This window comes from Salvelinus alpinus, chromosome 1, assembly GCF_045679555.1.
Source record: "Salvelinus alpinus chromosome 1, SLU_Salpinus.1, whole genome shotgun sequence".
Lineage (NCBI taxonomy): Eukaryota > Metazoa > Chordata > Actinopteri > Salmoniformes > Salmonidae > Salvelinus > Salvelinus alpinus.
Window position 1 is genome coordinate 60,117,382 of NC_092086.1, and position 21,195 is coordinate 60,138,576.

The 21,195-nt window shown below is 41.7% G+C and overlaps 1 protein-coding gene across 2 annotated transcripts; it reads left to right on the forward strand.

Moving 5' to 3' along the window:
- Positions 1–5,536: 5,536 nt before the first annotated feature.
- On the forward strand, positions 5,537–15,449 carry LOC139582413 (G-protein coupled receptor family C group 5 member C-like). Of its 2 annotated transcripts, XM_071412387.1 has the most exons (5): positions 5,537–5,987; positions 7,216–8,216; positions 11,351–11,451; positions 11,573–11,695; positions 11,945–15,449. In XM_071412387.1, exons 2-5 carry the CDS (start codon positions 7,223–7,225, stop codon positions 11,975–11,977), a joined length of 1,251 nt encoding a protein of 416 aa, XP_071268488.1. In that variant the 5' UTR covers positions 5,537–5,987; positions 7,216–7,222; the 3' UTR covers positions 11,978–15,449. The 2 variants fall into 2 exon arrangements, with proteins under 2 accessions (XP_071268488.1, XP_071268480.1); XM_071412379.1 differs by lacking the exon at positions 5,537–5,987 and having other exon boundaries at positions 6,839–8,216.
- Positions 15,450–21,195: the final 5,746 nt, after the last annotated feature.

The window sequence follows — 21,195 nt, forward strand, 5'->3', positions numbered from 1 at the left end:
AGCCTGTTCAACCTCTCCTTCGTATCATCTGAGATCCCCAAGGATTGGAAAGCTGCCGTGGTCATCCCCCTCTTCAAAGGGGGAGACACCATGGACCCAAACTGTTACAGACCTATATCCATCCTGCCCTGCCTATCTAAGGTCTTCGAAAGCCAAGTCAACAAACAGATCACTGACCATCTCGAATCCCACCGTACCTTCTCCGCTGTGCAATCCGGTTTCCGAGCCGGTCACGGGTGCACCTCAGCCACGCTCAAGGTACTAAACGATATCATAACCGCCATCGATAAAAGACAGTACTGTGCAGCCGTCTTCATCGACCTGGCCAAGGCTTTCGACTCTGTCAATCACCATATTCTTATCGGCAGACTCAGTAGCCTCGGTTTTTCTAATGACTGCCTTGCCTGGTTCACCAACTACTTTGCAGACAGAGCTCAGTGTGTCAAATCGGAGGGCATGCTGTCCGGTCCTCTGGCAGTCTCTATGGGGGTACCTCAGGGTTCAATTCTCGGGCCGACTCTTTTCTCTGTATATATCAATGATGTTGCTCTTGCTGCGGCCGATTCCCTGATCCACCTCTACGCAGACGACACCATTCTGTATACTTCTGGCCCTTCCTTGGACATTGTGCTATCTAACCTCCAAACGAGCTTCAATGCCATACAACACTCCTTCCGTGGCCTCCAACTGCTCTTAAACGCTAGTAAAACCAAATGCATGCTTTTCAACCGTTCGCTGCCTGCACCCGCACGCCCGACTAGCATCACCACCCTGGACGGTTCCGACCTAGAATATGTGGACATCTATAAGTACCTAGGTGTCTGGCTAGACTGCAAACTCTCCTTCCAGACTCATATCAAACATCTCCAATCCAAAATCAAATCTAGAGTCGGCTTTCTATTTCGCAACAAAGCCTCCTTCACTCACGCCGCCAAACTTACCCTAGTAAAACTGACTATCCTACCGATCCTCGACTTCGGCGATGTCATCTACAAAATAGCTTCCAATACTCTACTCAGCAAACTGGATGCAGTTTATCACAGTGCCATCTGTTTTGTTACTAAAGCACCTTATACGACCCACCACTGCGACCTGTATGCCCTAGTCGGCTGGCCCTCGCTACATGTTCGTCGTCAGACCCACTGGCTCCAGGTCATCTACAAGGCTATGCTAGGTAAAGTGCCGCCTTATCTCAGTTCACTGGTCACGATGGCTACACCCACCCGTAGCACGCGCTCCAGCAGGTGTATCTCACTGATCATCCCTAAAGCCAAAACCTAATTTGGACGCCTTTCCTTCCAGTTCTCTGCTGCCTGCGACTGGAACGAATTGCAAAAATCTCTGAAGTTGGAGACTTATCTCCCTCAACAACTTTAAACATCTGCTATCCGAGCAGCTAACCGATCGCTGCAGCTGTACATAGTCCATCGGTATATAGCCCACCCAATTTACCTACCTCACCCCCCATACTGCTTTTATTTATTTACTTTTCTGCTCTTTTGCACACCAGTATCTCTACTTGCACATGATCATCTGATGATTTATCACTCCAGTGTTAATCTCCTAAATTGTAATTATTCGATTTATTGCCTACCTCCTCATGCCTTTTGCACACATTGTATATAGATTCTCTTTTTTTTCTACCATGTTATTGACTTGTTTATTGTTTACTCCATGTGTAACTCTGTGTTGTTGTCTGTTCACACTGCTATGCTTTATCTTGGCCAGGTCGCAGTTGCAAATGAGAACTTGTTCTCAACTAGCCTACCTGGTTAAATAAAGGTGAAATAAAAAAAATAAAAACTTGTCTGACTGCTTGCATGATGACAAGTTTCTCACACGACTGGCCTATCTGGGTGATGTTTTTTCTCGCCTGAATGATCTGAATCAAGGATTTACAGGGACTCTGCAACTATATTCAATGTGCGGGACAAAATTGAGGCTATGATTAACAAGTTGGAGCTCTTCTCTGTCTGCATTAACAAGGACAACACACGGGTCTTTCCATCATTGTATGATTGTTTTGTGTGCAAATGAACTCAAGCTTACAGACAATGTCAAATGTGATATAGCGAAGCACCTGAGTGAGCTGGGTGTGCAATTATGCAGGCCGTGGCTTGGGTGGTTGATGTCCTTGGTCATCTTTTTGGCCTTCCTGTGATATCGGGTGCTGTAGGTGTCCCTGGTGATGGGCAGACCGCACCACCCTCCTGAGAGCCCTGCAGTTGCAGGCGGTGCAGTTGCCGTACCAGGCGGTGATCCAGCCCGACAGGATGCTCTCAATTGTGCATCTGTAAAAGTTTTAGGGGCTACATGAGTCATGTAATGGAGTCTGTTGCCCATGTTGTGGATGGTTGCTGTTCATACAAGGATTTACATTTTTGCAATCTTTTGAGCATGGATTATATTATTTTTGCATTTCAGCTTCTGGGTTATTCCTTTTCATGGTTTTGAGTGCGAGTACTTTTTTAACTCTACAGTCTCACCAACAGCCCACATCCATAAACATTATTGTGTAAGAGGAAGCTGGTTTGATGTTGATGATGTGTTTTCCTGTGTGCCAAATACACTAGATGTTGTTTGTAATTGTATTTATTAAGGAGCCCCATTAGCTGCTGCCAAGGTAACTCTTCCTGGGGTACAGCAACATTAAGCCATTTATATACAATATTACGTTACATTTCATAACACTTTTCACAGCACATTAAGTGTGTGGCCTCAGATACAAAATCCATGAGTACGTGTGTGTGTATGCGTTGTGGTGCTCATTTTGGAAGTGGGCTCTCAGGAATCTCACTTGTGTTAATGCTTCTGGCCATGCCACACCCACATCTAGATGAATGAGGAAATAGGTTGTGCCTCATGAAGACAAAACAATATATATATTGTTATACAGTTGAAGTTGGAAGTTTACATACACCTTAGCCAAATACATTTAAACTCAGTTTTTCTCAGTTCCTGACATTTAATCCAAGTAAAAATTCTCTGTCTTAGGTCAGTTAGGATCATCACCACTTTATTTTAAGAATGTGAAATGTCAGAATAATAGTAGAGAGAATGATTTATTTCAGCTTTTATTTCTTTCATCACATTCCCAGTGGGTCAGAAGTTTACATACACTCAATTAGTATTTGGTAGCATTGCCTTTAAATTGTTTAACTTGGGTCAAACATTTCGGGTAGCCTTCCACAAGCTTCCCAGAATAAGTTGGGTGAATTTTGGACCATTCCTCCTGACCGAGTTGGTGTAACTGAGTCAGGTTTGTAGGCCTCCTTGCTCGCACATGCTTTTTCAGTTCTGCCCAAAAGTTCTGCCCATTTTCTATAGGATTGAGGTCAGGGCTTTGTGATGGCCACTCCAATACTCCAATAAAGAGCCTGGCTGATATCTTTTACGCCCTCTACCAAATGGTAGCTATAAATGCAGAGGATGCGCACAGTGCAACAATATGAAGTGTGAATATTTCTGCCACCCACACACAGGAAAATGGTTCCAAATAAATTACATTATTACGTGTTCCACCACCCATGTTATTTACATTATTAAATGTCCATGTGGGCTCGGTTATGTTGGTAAAACCTCCCGCTCTCTCAAACAGAGAATTAGTGAACATAAAAGTTCAATCAGGAGAAACGACAGGGATTATCCAGTCGCAGTAAATTTTAATGACCTAAAGCATGACATTTCTACCTTTTAGATTTTGTGGCATAGAGAAAGTTAAGATATCAGACAGGAGAGGTGATATTAATAATACTCTGAGTAAAAGAGAATGTTTTGGGATTTTCACCCTCCAGACATTATTTCCTAACGGACTTAATGATGAAATGCCTATGTATGTTATGTTGTGAATTTGAACATGAATTATGCCCCTATTTAAGATTACTCTGATGTTTTTCGTACGATGTACCCAATGATTAATGAATACTTGCTATGTCCTCATTGTGGTTTTAAATACGTCTTATTTATGCACTTTTGTAATATTTATGAAATGCATATTGTTATATTTGGTAGCACTTATTTGTTTTTCCTTTGCCTCCAACCCCTTTCGATGTGTGGAACGGATGTGGGTGGGGCTAGGTCTACATAAGGGTGTTAATTTTTTTTTAAATCACAAAAGCTCTGACGAAGGCCGTGAGTCCGATACGTAAGCTTATTAAATATCAGTGATACTATCAAGAGCAGTGTGCGGTTTCCTTTTTCCTTCATCTTGTTCAACTGTTGCTATGCACCTGCACCTGCAAAAAGATTGCTCAGATGTGCGAGTGCCTTTTGAATTTTGAGTCTGTAATCGAACCCACAAATGCTGATGCTCCAGATACTCAACCAGTTTAAAGAAGGCCAGTTTTATTGCTTCTTTAATCAGGCCACAGTTTTCAGCTGTGCTAACACCTAAAACGAGGACATTTCTAACTTTTGAACGGTAGTGTAGGACCACCCACCCAAATCAAAGTGAAATCGACACAATCTTAACGTCATCATCATTATAATAATCCGTGATCATAGTAGTGATTCCAAGAGACAAACACGTGTTGGTTTAGGAAAAATCAAGTATGGCATTACAGGAGTGCTAAGCATAAAAACATCGCAGTGGTTAAAAATCTTCTATCCACAGGAGGGTGTTGAACGTTCAGGTTGGATACAACAGTGATCTTAGACAGGATATGTGTATGTCCTTTCTGTACAAATACATATATCCTACCTTAAAGAAATTTGAGAGGCACAAATATTTGCATTTGCGTTGCTCATAACAGTCACATACTCAAATATATTCTTTATATTTTCTTATGATTTAATTGAGTGACAATTTTACCTCTGAATTGATAAATGATGATGGTTAGATTAGTTTCCTACTCTTTGGCAGAATGACACCGAAGGAATAGGGTTGCAAATTTTCCTGAAATGTTCAGGTTTTACATGTAAAATGTAATAAAGTTGTCACACGCAATTGACATTCTGATTGTATATGAGATCAGGAAAAAGGACACATAGCCCCAGGTATGAGCAAGGCTAAAGACAGCGCAATACAAGTGGTTATGATCAAATGTCTGGCATATTTAAAAATCTCAGTTAATCCTGTATCATAATCATCCACCAGGTGGCACTGCAAGACCAAGACTAATTATGTTTGTTCACACTTTGCAAATCTATGGATTAGCCTAGTATTCTATACCATATCATGACATTTTAAAAAGAGGGCTAAAGGCATGTTTCTTAATTGAATTAAGATATTTTAGGAAATTAAAATAAGTACTTAATAACATGCACGTGTATCTTGTCCCAGTATGCACAGCTGAATGTATCCCTTCATTCTATGTATGTTTGGTAGTTTACTAAAACATTCTCTATTTTATGTCTCAAACCCAAACAAAACCTGTAGCAGAGTTTGCTCAACTGTAAGGGTGCTTTAGTTAAACAGGGGTTCCATTGGTGCGATTGAGTGAGAAAGAGAGGCATATTGGTGAGAGACCCTAAACTGGTTATGGAAAGTGTGTAAAAATTATTGCATAATTGTTTGGGGGCTGGAGGTCAGGGCCCCCCCAGATGGCATATGATAGCAAAATGTGTCCGGCCCTGCCACCTACAGCCTCCCCATCCTTCCAAAATAGCCCTAGAGAACTTTTAGACTACACAACAATCCAAACGCACAGGTCGGCCCCGGGGTACTTGCCCTGCGTGCCCGTTTGGTAAGACGGCCCTGGTAGGCCGGCGATCATAGCAGAGTGGGAGTAGTCAGAAAAAACACTGACTGTGTTATCAAGAAGTCACACCGTCAAAATCTTTGCGAATTATTGGAGACGAACACTGACCACCAAAGGAAGACACTTGGACACGTAGAGCGAAATCTGTCAAATTGAGTGTAACTGGCAGTATGTCTTTACGGATTGTTCTTTGTAAACTATTTCAAGTCAAAACATATTGAAATCAATAGAAAATAAACACCCGTTGCGAAAAGGAATTCGATTTTTCTGGAGTAAATATCAATACAGGTTTGTAGTTTAAATTACCTGTATTCTTCTGTCTGCTTTTGACGAGAAAGAGGAGCGGCGCGTATTCACATCATCCCTGTCGGGCCGGTAATAAACGGGCGTAGTAGAATGATAAATGACTGGAAACTGAGTTGTAAAGGTTATCTATCATTACTAATAGTATTACTCATTAATCAGTATACCCTAAAATAATAACTAGGCTATAGGCTACTCATTAGAATTAGGAACACAATTAAATACTTGATAAGAAAATAATATTATTCAAATGGCATACTAGTGTTCTATGGAAGTTTGGTATTACTAGTATTCAGTTGATCAAATGGCTCATTATTGATTAATCAATACCATTCAAATAGGTTGTTTATCATGTTTCTGTAGTTGAACTGCCTCAAATGGAGGCAGTTCAACAGGACAAATGTATTTAGCAGATGCTTTGGCCTGGCTGTCAGTCACCCAACCTTTATGTTAGACACACAAGTATTTCTCTGTATCAGTGTGTTTGTCTTCCTTGCCTGCTACATAGTTACTATGGCAATGCATTGGTTATTTTTAAATATAGGCTAGCTAGCCCCCTACTTGCCCAGATATTCCATCTTGGATGTACAGTACACTCTTCCCACTGGGCACAGATGTCAATTCAACCTCTATTACACGTTGGTTCCATGTAATTTCATTGAAATTACATGGAAACAACTTTGATTTACTCAATCAGTGTGCCCAGCGGGTTGCTTTCTGTTTAAGGGTCTCTTCTCACAAAGATTAGACCTGTAGACACACAGTCCTTGATAAGCTGAGCAGTGATCACTTTCAGTTGTGTGGGATTTCTTAATCAGTGGTAGAATTATCCAGGAAACAGGTGTGTGTGTGGCACCTTCCATTACCTGGCTGGCGCCATGCGGGTGATGTAAGGACTGAAGCCATTCTGATCCAGCCAGCCACTCTGTCATGTACCAGCTTATGTAAGACACACAGTGTTTCATGTAATGTTGAATAGGTAGCACTAGGATTCAATATAACCTGTTGGAATCACTGAGAGTATTCTGTATAATCTATAGGATGCAGTGACCAGGTTACTGCATGTAGCTAAGTGGTTACCATGCGATGGTTAAATATCACATTGAGTACCTGCCATCCCCAGTACTTGACTGATTCAATCATAATAAGGGATAAAGGGGGGCTCAGGCTCTAGATGTACTGAATGTGTGTTTCTGATGTGTGTGTCCCCCAGCAGTGCCATGGCGGCCCCCACCACCAACGTTCCTAAAGGCTGTGGCCTCTCCGTGGGCTCCCTGTACTTCAACCTGTGTGACTTGACTGCAGTGTGGGGCATCGTGGTGGAGTCACTGGCGGCTTTAGGTGTGGTGACGGCCTTCGTCCTCATCGTCATCCTCATGGCCAGCCTTCCCTTCGTGACAGACAGGAAGAGGAAAGGTATGGTGGCCCTGCAGGCCAGCTTTCTGGTCTTCACCCTTGGCCTCTTTGGCCTCTCTTTTGCCTTTGTCGTGGGCCGGGACTTCACAAGCTGCACCGCGCGCCGCTTCCTGTTTGGTGTACTGTTTGCCGGTGGTCTTGCCTGCCTCCTGATGCATGGGCTGTGGCTGGTGCTCCTGAACCGGCAGGGCCAGGGCCCCCAGGGCTGGATGCTGTGTCTGGGGGCCCTGGCCTTTTGGCTGGTTGAGATCATCATCAATACAGAGTGGCTGATCATCACGGTGGAGAGGAGGCCAATGACGGCCAGTGGCAGCCCTGACATCTCCTGCAGTATCACCAACCAGGACTTTGTGATGGCTTTGATCTATGTCATGGCCCTGATGCTGGGCGTGGTGCTGATGGCCGTGCCCTCGCTCACACACAAACACAAGGCCTGGCGGCGGGACGGAGCCTTCATCCTGGCCACCGGGGTCTGCTCCATGGCCGTGTGGGTGGCCTGGATCGTCATGTACATCTATGGGAACCAGGTGGCCGGGGACCCCAGCTGGGACGACCCCACCCTGGCCATTGCCCTGGTCAGCAATGCCTGGGTGTTCTTGGTCCTATACACCATCCCAGAAATCTGCTCCCTTACCAAGGATCAGGATGAGCAGCCCAGCGATGGGGAACACATTATCTACCCGGTCAGGAGCTTGGTCTATGATAACATTCTGAAGGAGCAGAACACTGCAGCAGCAGCAGCCCATCAGAACATGTATATGGAGAACAAGGCCTTCTCCATGGACGAACCCAACACAGGTACAGTAGGAAGGCCCAGCCAACCAATCAATCAATCAATATCTTTGTTGTCCCATTTGGGAAATTTGTAGTGCAGTCAGGATAAAAACAACAAAATATACAAACTTTTTTTTAAAGTGTGCCATCATAAATACATTTTTTCCATCCACTAGAAATGTATTTCATGTAGGTTTAATAATTTGAATCTGTTCCATCTGATTTATTGGAATATTTTCTGTTACATCGGTATCCATGTTTATTTATCACAGGGCTTAATCATTATCTAATAATACTATTTAATAGTATCAGTCTCTCACGCCCTTATCTTATTAATTTTCCCGTATTTCAACATTCGTATAGAGTGACAAGTTACATACCTGGTCTACGCAGTAACACAGTGTTATTATGTATAGATTGGACAGAGATCAACTCAAAGCGGACAAACAAAAATTAATCTTGGTTAAATAGTTTTGCGCTCTTCTAGGTTTGATCTGTTCTGTTCCTAGCAATTCTTTGCCCATTCTCACCCTAGTGATGTAAATTATGTTATACAACGGGTGGGTCTAATCCTGAATGCTCATTGGTTAAAACCGCATTCCAGCCAGTGTCTATTCTACAAATTGCCACGGCTAAATCTATTATTTAAAATGCCTATTTACTCTGTTCCATCTGACTGCGTAATCCACTGTCTCATCAGCCCAGCCAGGCAAGTTATACACTTGATATCCACTATAAAAAGCATCTAGACATTATCTCACATTTCTTATAGACCAACATTTCGTTTTTAACAGCGTAGATTTGTATAAACCTTGTGTCTGTCTCTCCAACATTTGCAACATTGTTTCAATATTCAAATCCAATCTCCTGCTGTACCATTGTAATGAACGTGTCAGGAGCTGGGACGAGACAGACAGGCAGGCAGTGTTTCTCAGCCAGTCGAAATCATGAATCAGCTGGCATCATTTTAATGGATATATACAAAAAAAATGTCAATTGAAAAAAGGTGAAACGAAACACAGCTAAATTGCAGTCTTTGCAGCTTCAGTTTAAAGTGATTGTGTTCATGTGGCTGTGTCGTTGGCTAGCTCCTCTGAGCAACAGTTTCCTGACGAGTGAGCACATTTTCTATTCCAGGCGATAACGCGACTCATTAGGTCAACGTTCTTATACCTTGCAGCCTGATCCAATCAGACTGAAATGATTACTGTCCAGCCAATCATAATAAAGATGACTGCGGTGTGTAAACCAAGATTCCCAGGGGGAGGATGTATCCAAATAAATGCCACTAGAAAACAGCTTAAACAAATGCAAATGCAGCTACTTTGCTGTTATTCTGGCTGCACTTTTTGACGCGACGGTACGTTAGCCGTAGTTGGCTAGCTAGCAAGCAAGGTATAAGAATGTTGCCAGCCAGTATGGCAATGGAACATTAAGAACGAACGACTGGGTCGCGTCCATAGATGCAGAACAAGAAGTCTGAACGTCAGGGTCGCGTCTCTAGCGAGCCTAGATTTGTGTCGGGACTATATCTTGTTGAAGGATGAAATAGTTTGAATACATTAATCAAAATAACGTTTTTAATGAAAATGTCAATCATTATTTGAATATGTTGGTAACCCGTTGTATAAAAGTGATAATGCCCTTGAAGCCAGTGTTTGGAGGATATATTGGCACTGGCCTAACAACACCCGTGCCGTCTCAGGCCTAACAATACCCATGCCAATATATCCTCCAAACACCGGCTTCTCAGGCATTATCACTTAAATATACATTTATTAAGTACACCCATCTAGTACCGGGTCATGCGTGAAAAGCCCAAGAGGCCACCCATTTCTAAAATACTGGAACCGGAGTGCCTGGCACCGACAATCATACCACGCTCAAAGTTGTAGGTAGCCTACATTCAATATAATCCATGAGTTGAATCAAAACAGGTTTACACCCTAGTTCATGAGTTGTCCATAATTCATGAGTTAATGCTTGGAGTCATCACAGATGCGTGACATAAAACATTACCTTTCTTTCCTTACATGAATTACATTTATGACAGTGTTATTTGTAAATATTAAGCATTTAACAATTGAATTAGAACATTGAACTTAAACCCTGTATGAATAATGGATCTTGGAGATCTCAAAAATGCACAGTAAGTGTAACTGTCTATGTAACATTTCATAATGCATCGCAGTGAAAACAGTTCTCATGGGAACACAAATCCCAAATAATGTATGCCAATGCAAAATCAAATGCTTCTAACTGAAAGAGTCAACTATAGGCCAACTGTCATTAATGTATACTTGTTGGATGGATGCGCATTGGTGTCTAGCTGTAGACTAGTTGTCTAGTAATATTGTCGACCATAATTTTTTTAACCTTTATTTAACTAGGCACGTCGGTTAAGAACAAATTCTTATTTTCAATGACGGCATAGGAAAAGAGAGTTAACTGCCTTGTTCAGGGGCAGAACGACAGATTTTTACCTTGTCAGCTTGGGGATTCGATCTTGCAACCTTTCGGTTACTAGTCCAAAGCTCTAACCACTAGGCTACCAGCAAAGAAAACAGATATTTATAGAAAATAATAAAGCTAAATCAGTGGTCTACTACTTCTGGCCATGGATGGCATGGAGAACGGATGCACCTGAAAAACAAAGCAATGAGCACTCTAAACAGCTGACTTACAAAAGCAAACAATGATAAATCAACAGATAAATTGAATGCATTAGAATAAAGGCATATGCTATTTTTATCAAGGACGCATGGCAAACAAATGGCGAAAATGTGGAAGTACAAAGGAAAATCTATGCATAAAAGGAGCTCAGCTGAGGCCGAAATTCAGCACTACTAAGTGGACAGCACAAACACATAGAAATAAAGGGTTTAAACCATGACAGAGAGATGGGGGTGTTCATTTCATTGGAAGCTTAATATTTACCATTGCATTTTAAACAAAGGTTCATGGTTCAATTAGCATTATTTAAAGACCCCCCCCAAAGTTTGACTTTTGTTGCATTTAGGAGAGCTAACGTCTCATTTAGGGGAGCTGAGTGTGTATTTGTGTAATTCCAGTGTGTATTTGATCATTCAGCCCTTGCAGCTGAGATTTGAAGTTTTAATTTCTTTCTTCCATACCTCTCTCCCTCTTCTCTCTAACAGCCAACAAGCCTGTATCTCCATACGGTGGTTATAGTGGTCAGCTCCGCAGCTGTGTGTACCAGCCCACAGAACTAGCTCTAATCACCAAGAGCCTGGCAAATGTGAGTGGGTTTTACCCAATACACGGACTTAAACCCTCATATCACTAGTGTTATTCTCCAAGAAATACATACCGAAACCAACTGTTTTTTAATTCTCTGTGTATGCGTGTCCTCTCTACAGAGGGACCCGTCCCATGAGACTGGCCTCCCCAGGGCCACGGCCCCCCCTCTAAACCAGAGCAGCAGCTCCCTGCCTCGCTCCCTAGTGCCCCTACCCACCACAGGACTGTCCCCAGCAGTCAGTGTAAGCACTTCACTGCCATCATACACAACAGGATACTGTGCATCCATGGTGTTTTTGCTGTCTTCTTTCCCTTTTTAAAACTACTGAGCTGAGCTGTACTATGCTGGCCTGGTTATGCATCCACCATAGTTGCTGGAAAAGTGAAAAGAACATATCTGAGCCTGTTTGGGTTTGGCACGACAGTGTGAAAAGTATATAAGTGGAAGGTGGAGGATTTCAAGTCTAATTCTTCTGCCTTGTCTTTCTCAGGGAAATGGTGTGTATAAGAAGCCTCTGTGGTGAATCTACGCTACGCTACTACAACCTGGTTCCTGTTCTAGACCCTCCCCCTATTCTACTCTGTGCTCTCGTTTCCCCTGCAGCCCCTGGGTGTGTTTGTCAGGATTGGACCCTGAGAAACCCCAGAGCCTTTGACCACTGTAGAGGCCAGGCTGTTCTGTACATACAGTAGGGCTGGAGGGAGCCAGTGTCAGAGGAGAGGCCACAGTCTTGGTGCTGTGCACCCAGAACAAGTGTGTCTCTCATCTCCCTGTGTCTCACCCAGTCTGTCCTAGTGGCAGTACTAGCCACCCTCTACCTACCCATCTCCCAAGCCAGCACTCCCCACCCCACAACGCCATGCACTGATGGGAGATCCAACCAACACAGCAGTGTGGCCAGAGTGAATGGACAATGAGGCAGTTAAGATAAATTTGTTGCACAGCCATAAAAACCTTTCAGTCTAAGCCCTGTAAAAAAATCTAAAGTAAGTTTGTTCTGAAGTGTCTGTCCTATATATAAGAAATACTTTATTTTTAATTTTTTTATACATGTATTTAACCCCTTATTTTTTGGAACTAAACAGTCTCCATATATACTTCCATTCATTTGGTACTGGGGAACCTTCAGACGAGTCCTGTAAAAGCCTCTGGGCATCCTAGAGCAAATGTACAGTGGCTTGCGAAAGTATTCACCCCCTTGGCACTTTTCCTATTTTATTGCCTTACAACCTGGAATTAAAATAGATTTTTCGGGGGTTTGTATCATTTGATTTACACAACAACATTTGAAGATGTAAAATATTTTTTTATTGTGAAACAAGAAATAAGACAAAAAAACAGAACTTGAGCATGCATAACTATTCACTATTCAAAAGTCAATACTTTGTAGAGCCACCTTTTGCAACAATTACAGCTGCAAGTCTCTTGGCGTATGTCTTTATAAACTTGCCACATCGTTCTTCAATGCAAAACTGCTCCAGATCCTTCAAGTTGGATGGGTTCCGCTGGTGTACAGCAATCTTTAAGTCATACCACAGATTTTCAATTGGATTGAGGTCTGGGCTTTGACTAGGCTATTCCAAGACATTTAAATGTTTCCCCTTAAACCACTCGAGTGTTGCTTTAGCAGTATGCTTAGGGTCATTGTCCTGCTGGAAGGTGAACCTCCGTCCCAGTATTAAATCTCTGGAAGACTGAAACAGGTTTCCCTCCAGAATGTACCTGTATTTAGCGCCATCCATCATTCCTTCAATTCTGACCAGTTTCCCAGTCCCTGCTGATGGAAAAACATCCTCACAGCATGATGCTGCCACCATCATTCTTCACTGTGGGGATGGTGTTCTTGGGGTGATGAGGTGTTGGGTTTGTGCCAGACATAGCGTTTTCCTTGATGGCCAAAATACTAAATTTTAGTCTCAGCTGACCAGAGTACCTTATTCCATATGTTTGGGGAGTCTCCCACATGCCTTTTGGCAAACACCAAACGTGTTTGCTTATTTTTCTTCTTTAGTCAATGGCTTTTTTTCTGGCCACGCTTCTGTAAAGCCCAGCTCTGTGGAGTGTACGGCTTAAAGTGGTCCTATGGACAGATACTCCAATCTCCACTGGGAGATTTGCAGCTCCTTCAGGGTTATCTTTGGTCTCTTTGTTGCCTCTCTGATTAATGCCCTCCTTGTATGGTCTGTGAGTTTTGGTGGGCGGCCCTCTCTTGGCAGGTTTGTTGTGGTGCCATATTCTTTCCATTTTTTAATAATGGACTTAATGGTGCTCTGTGGGATGTTCAACGTTTCAGATAGTTTTTTATAATCCAACCCTGATCTGTACTTCTCCACAACTTTGTCCCTGACCTGTTTGGAGAGCTCCTTGGTCTTGGTGGTGCCCCTTGTTTAGTGGTGTTGCAGACTCTGGGGTCTTTCAGAACAGGTGTATATATATACACACTGAGATCATGTGACAGATCATGTGACACTTAAATAAAGTCCACCTGTGTGCAATCTAACTAAACTATATGACTTCTGAAGGTAATTGGTTGCACCAGATCTTATTTAGGGGCTTCATAGCAAAGGGGGTGAATACATATGCATGCACCACTTTTCTATGTTTTATTTTTTATAAGTAATTTTTTTCATTTAACTTCACCAATTTGGACTATTTTGTGTATGTCCATTACATGAAATCCAAATAAAAATCAATTTAAATACAGGTTGTAATGAATCAAAATAGGAAAAACGCCAAGGGGGATGAATACTTTTGCAAGGCACTGTATGACTGACATGTATGTGAAATACTCACCTTTCTACAGAGGGGTTATTAGTGTGTAGCCCAAACTTTTCGGACACTACAGACAGAAATTGGCAGATCAGCTGTAACTACTTCAGATAAGTCCCAAGACGCTTGTGGGGGTCGTAGAGCAAAACGGAGACCACCATCGTGTTCGTGAGAGTCTCAACTTTTATAATAGTTTGTAGGCCAAACCATTTGGATGCTACAGACAATGTTGTGTTTCGGGATGTCTCATGGTCTGACAAACACCACTCTTTCACCGCAAGTGCGACATCGGCTGATGTGGGTGATTGAGACGCATCCAATGCAAGATATCTCTAGCTTAAAGAGACAGATTTTTTAATTCTAATTTGATTTCCTTGGGGGTGCAAACATTGAATCTAGGGGGTTAAATTAATGTGACTGAGAATCACATTATAATGAAGAGAAAGGGAAGGCGAGAGATGGACAGTGAGACAGGAGAGATAGGATGGATTCTTTCACGTTGTCTGTTCTTATCTTACGCTTACCTGTTTTTATCAGCATCCACTTTCACCCCTGACCCCTAAGACTAGTGTGTTTAGTTTCTGTTCTCTCTGGGGTCACTGCTGTACTGTTATAATCGACAGACTTTCACAGGATGGCAATGGGTCTCCTTTTAGTTCTGTTATATTGTACAGGGAATGGAGGTAAGGGATTCAAACAAGTTTATCAACAAACCAGGGCTTTTAAGCTGCATTTCCGCCATGTTTTGGGTGGACCAATCAAATCAGATCTTTTCACAGCAGCACGGTTTGGTCAAAATACCAATTAGTGAAAAATATATAATTGGGGTGCCTGTCTAAACACAGTGATATTGTTTAAGAAACTGGTCTTACACTGTATCTCTATGTGCTTAAAACACCAAGGCACTGATGTATACACTAAATATAGGTCTTTACATATTTTGGAAATGTATCATTTATTGTATTTTCACCTTGAGAACTTTAAATGTATATACAGGACTGTATATATTCTGTCTAGTTTGATTTTCCTGTAAATTGTTATTTTATTGGTTATGAATTCCTCCCTCAATAGGGACTTGTTTGGGTGCTTCTGTGTTTACACTTTACTGTTCAGAAGTGTAATAACTAAATATTTTTAAATTATTAACCATATCAGCCATAATAGAAAATATTGCTAACTTGTCATTTTATGTCAATAGAAACATTGAACATTAAATAAATAATTAAATCAAACTACAAGTATTGTTTGATATCATCCCATGGATAAAACGGTCAAGGTGGGAATAGCTCCAATACTGTACCTGGAAAAGATGCAGATATTGTAGTATGGAACATTGCAAGAGGAAGTGTCCTGAGGATGAAAATACACCTCTGAGGAGTTATTTACATACACAGCTCTGATAAGCTTCTTTGCCTGCTGGGGACTCCGACATGGATGTGTGCGTGGGCATCAGTGTTCCTGAATCGCACACAAGCACATGCATACTACACACCAACACACACACACTATACACTAGTGGCGGTCTGTGCCGTTTAAGATGAGGGATGATTTATATATTTTTTTAAATGAACATGGCCTTATTTCCATTACAGGATATTGGATGACAGTCATTCATATTCCATTCACCCAGTTCAATGTAACATCGATAGGTTTAAGTTACTACATGATACTCAAATTCTCTATACCCATCATGAGGTTGCTACAACCTAGCCTATGAATGTTTACAACGTAGGTGCACCGGTCGAGAGAAACACTCTTGCCTGCATCTAGCTGATCTAGGGTGTAATCAGTAGAGGTGCGTGGGTAAAATCCCTGGGGAAGCCAATCCAGGGGGGAAAAAAGCCATATTACAACCGATGTGTTGTGATAATTGCGTTGTTTGCTCTATAACCTGTTAGTTCATATACCGTGATATATAAGACTGAGACAATAAGACACAGTGGCAGAATAAATTCAACCACAAATTTGTTTCATTACAAAACCGGAGCAACATCTCTCCGGTGAAGTCCACAAAACATATTGCTTGTCAGTTACGTGACCTATAGCATGGTCAAGTAAGGTAATGTTTCAGACATTTTCGGACTACTAAACTATTGATTTAGAACCAGAGTTATCGCAAGTCACAAAGAAAACAGGATCTGCCTCCACTATTCCAGCACCATCTAATCACCTATGCTTAGTCTAATATAGTGACAACTAAAATATACCAAAAACTACTGTCCAATCAACGTAAGCTAAATATGTGGCTGTCCATGGTACTGATTTCTTGTGAACAAGTAGAAAAAAAACATGTTGACTCACCCTACTTGTAGAGAAAACGCCAGTACTATCCTCTTTCATGTTGCCTAAACTGTCTATGCTGTCTAAACTGTCTAGACAGTTTTGTCTATGACTGTCATACAGTACACACTTCTAGTTTGTGTTGTCCTAGGCTACCTGGCTAAAATACTTGCTTGCTAGCCTAACTTACTTTCATGGGCAACGATACATCAGGCCAGCTAATTAACATTAGCATACTACATCTAGCTACATGTTGAACCTCCATCCTCAGGCCAGGGGTACAATGTATGAATTTATGGTTGGATCAGAATCGCCGCTATAAATCATTGGCCAGTAAGGAGAATTAAGTAAAACCACAAGTCCAAATCCCTATCTCCATCCATGGTTAATTTAGGAAAGGGACGAATTTAGCTAACTAGCTAGCCACCGGAGCACAACACAACGAGATGCAACAATTAAAGTTTTTTTCTGTCAATAATGACGTTTGGCCTGTGATGTGATTGGTCTGAAGCCAAATCCAAACTGGCTCCCCTTGACACTTTTTTTTTTTGGTGTGCCAGGACCATTCACAGTTGAGCTCACCGTTTAGGTCAACTTTGATTGGCCATTATTTTATTTTTTAGAGGCCAAATGCTCTCTGGCTTCCCTTGCATTCAATGCTACGGGCAGCAACAATGTCATACTCTTTCTGACCAGACAGCATCAGCTAAATATACTACACATACTGAGACAAAGGGGCGCTGTTTTGTTCCCTCGGATGCTTTCTCCGGTGAGATACATTCAGCCTCTTGCAAACTGAAGGAAATTTATGAAACACAGAGAGATGAAAAATTATTATAATTATATATTTTTTTACATTTTTGGGGAAGCCTGGCTTCCCTTGGCATCCATGCCACTGGCTGTAATCATTAGTCCAACGGTTGCAAACAAGAGTTTCTACTGGATGAATTCAGGTATGTTTATCTCTGTTTCAGAAACGTTTTTCAATAGAATCGGTGGAATGAATACACCCCTGATCACACGCAAACACAGTTCACTTTCATAGCAGCCACATACAAACAGCATGATCCCTTTGATTGTTGTAGAATTCTTTCTCGCATCTACACACTCTCCTCCTCTCACCTTTTCCATTCGCAAGTGGACTTCAGTGCACAACACATCAGCTGTCTGTAACCAGGCAAATAAAAAACCCTAACCGGTACACACAGCCTATGTCGCTGCTATGTCATAGTCAACATAGCTACTAGAACTAACGCATTAGTAAACTCGCTACAATCATGCAGTACATTGTACAGTCAGCAGCTAGGAGTTACGGCAGGCCCGGTGGCAATAAATTAATAAAACCAAAATAATATATTTAGTATGCTTTTTATCTAAAAATGATAACTTTGTTTCACTATTTTTATGAAATTCATTGAGTATGGTCCTCCCCTTCCTCCTCTGAGGAGCCGCCACTGCTATACACAGACCACATTACACAAAATTGTAATTACAGTGGGGCAAAAAAGTATTTAGTCAGCCACCAATTGTGCAAGTTCTCCCACTTAAAAAGATGAGAGAGGCCTGTAATTTCCATCAAAGGCACACTTCAACTATGACAGACAAAATGAGAGAAAAAAAATCCAGAAAATCACATTGTAGGATTTTTAATGAATTTATTTGCAAATTATGGTGGAAAATAAGTATTTGGTCAATAAGAAAAGTTTATCTCAATACTTTGTTATATACCCTTTGTTGGCAATGACAGAGGTCAAACGTTTTCTGTAAGTCTTCACAAGGTTTTCACACACTGTTGCTGGTATTTTGGCCCATTCCTCCATGCAGATCTCCTCTAGAGCAGTGATGTTTTGGGGCTGTTGCTGGGCAACACGGACTTTCAACTCCCTCCAAAGATTTTCTATGGGGTTGAGATCTGGAGACTGGCTAGGCCACTCCAGGACCTTGAAATGCTTCTTACGAAGCCACTCCTTCGTTGCCCGGGCGGTGTGTTTGGGATCATTGTCATGCTGAAAGACCCAGCCACGTTTCATCTTCAATGCCCTTGCTGATGGAAGGAGGTTTTCACTCAAAATCTCACGATACATGGCCCCATTCATTCTTTCCTTTACACGGATCAGTCGTCCTGGTCCCTTTGCAGAAAAACAGCCCCAAAGCATGATGTTTCCACCCCCATGCTTCACAGTAGGTATGGTGTTCTTTGGATGCAACTCAGCATTCTTTGTCCTAAAAGTTCTATTTTGGTTTCATCTGACCATATGACATTCTCCCAATCTTCTTCTGGATCATTCAAATGCTCTCTAGCAAACTTCAGACGGGCCTGGACATGTACTGGCTTAAGCAGGGGGACACGTCTGGCACTGCAGGATTTGAGTCCCTGGCGGCGTAGTATGTTACTGATGGTAGGCTTTGTTACTTTGGTCCCAGCTCTCTGCAGGTCATTCACTAGGTCCCCCCGTGTGGTTCTGGGATTTTTGCTCACCGTTCATTAAAAATCCTACAATGTGATTTTCTTTCTCATTTTGTCTGTCATAGTTGAAGTCTACCTATGATGAAAATTACAGGCCTCTCTCATCTTTTTAAGTGGGAGAACTTGCACAATTGGTGGCTGACTAAATACTTTTTTTGCCCCACTGTATTTACCTTTAAAACAGGATGTCATTGAGACGAAGTTACTTTTTCAAAAGAGCCCTGCACAATACAAAACACATCACTAAATTACAAAACATGATCATAAAATAAATTAAACAAAAAGTATTCACTTAGAACATAATCTCTCCTGTGGACAATGTTCTGGTATTATATTTGATGAGGTTGAAGCACTGACAGCATGATGTGTACTGTGCAGCAGACCACAAGCAAATGGCTCAGCTTCAAATGTTACCGAGCAATTTTGTGATACCCGCGTCCTACCTGTAAACCTAGTAATTTTTTTTTTTTTTTTTTAACTAACCCGAAGTATAATCTCGGTGCCCATCGGGCTCGGATAGCAGAGCTCTCCACTGCATACTACTGTACACACAGTCACACTGCATATTTGTGGAGTTATGTTTGTCTGGGTGATTTGGGGAGCCTGTGACTGTTTTTGTATTATACATGTTGGTTATAATGTGTATATTTGTTGTATATACAGGGTACATTTGTAAAAGAGACCTAGGTCTCAATGTCTTCCCTGTTAAAATAAAGGTAAAACATAAATGAAATAAATACTGCACAGCTACATGTCCACTCGTGTATACTACCCAACCACACTGCTTTTGATATAGATCAAACTATCCTTGAATGAAGTAGCTGAAACTAAGAACCTGAATATGTATCCCCTCAATCAAGCCAGAAGGATATGAGAACAGGATTCTTAATAAGAGTTTTGTTGGGCAGTGGAATGATGCAGTACATTAATGCGGTATAGTGTCCATCCCAAATGGCAGCATATCCCCTATGGGCTCTGTTCAAAAGTAGTACACTATAAAGGGAATAGGGTGCCATTTGAGATGAAAACATCGATTCAAGATGCGATAAGTCCTTGTGGTTATGAAACCGGTGAGTCATGTCAGTGTATTCATCAAGAACAGTCTTCCATCCAGAGGTATCCAGGGCTAGAAGGCAGGAGTACATGTAATATAAAAGGAGTTGAGTGGGCTGCGAGTAGAGCACTCTCACAACCAACCTACACAAGAATGTTTGTTATATTTTCTATATTACACAGGATATACAATAGTGTATGGGTAATGGTAACAGCTGTATGAAGAGTAGCAGCTGTGTAAAAAATACAAGTTCAGAGCCATATTCTATTCACCGTATTATTTGATTTTTCACTAAACATGGCCCAGTCTGGGTTGAGGCAGCTGCCCTCTTGTTTGCTTCATTAAAATTAGTTCTCCCTTCCCACTGGGAGAAGTAGCTATAAGATATTTATTAATGTGTAATTTGTCACTGCACACACACAGGCATACACAAACACACAAAATTACTCTCATTGAGCTATGGCTGCCTAGCAGCAGCAGGCTGAGAAACCTCTTCCTCACCCACCCACTCCTCTCCTCGTGACCTGTGCTGTTCAGTCAGTCAGCAGCCCTGGGATCGTTAACACATGGAAACACAGAGGAGACAAGTAGGCTGCAGAATGGAGAAGACTCTAGGGGTCATTAATAGCAAACAAACAAACTGGTCAGATGCATGCAGACATGAGTCAGCATTATGTTGAACGCTTCAAGGCCCAATCTGTCATTTCAATAGCATGACTGTTTTTGGATGCAGAGTTTTAGATTAGCAAGAAACTGGTGCTGCAAATGGTCAGAGTATAGAAAAAATATTAAAATCAAGGTTAAAATAAAAACCTTCACAACAGCATCTTAGTTACATAACTCTGTGACAAACAGCAGGTTTATGTGAACTAGAACCCCAGTGAAGACGTGTGTGCCCTGTTTGAACGTATACATAATTACATTTACACAAATAAGACATGGTTAGGATCAGGACAGACCACCTGCAAATCATTACCTAGCGATTCCCCATGTATCTCATTGCTACAGCTAGGTCAACACTTCAAGAACACAGAGTATATACACGTCATAGATAAAGACAATAAAGTGACTAGATTACCTCTATAAAGACTGCAGTTACGTCCCAAATGGCTCGTATTCCTTTTATAGTGCAGTACTTTTGACCAGGGCCTGTGTCAAAAATAATGCACTA

Excerpts from the sequence above, each read along its gene's own strand:
- LOC139582413 (XM_071412379.1), top strand. The coding sequence starts at position 7,199 with ATGTGTGTGTCCCCCAGCAGTGCCATGGCGGCCCCCACCACCAACGTT. Across the intron at positions 11,452-11,572 it reads TCACCAAGAGCCTGGCAAAT|AGGGACCCGTCCCATGAGAC; the intron begins GTGAGTGGGTTT and ends TCCTCTCTACAG. Across the intron at positions 11,696-11,944 it reads GACTGTCCCCAGCAGTCAGT|GGAAATGGTGTGTATAAGAA; the intron begins GTAAGCACTTCA and ends TGTCTTTCTCAG.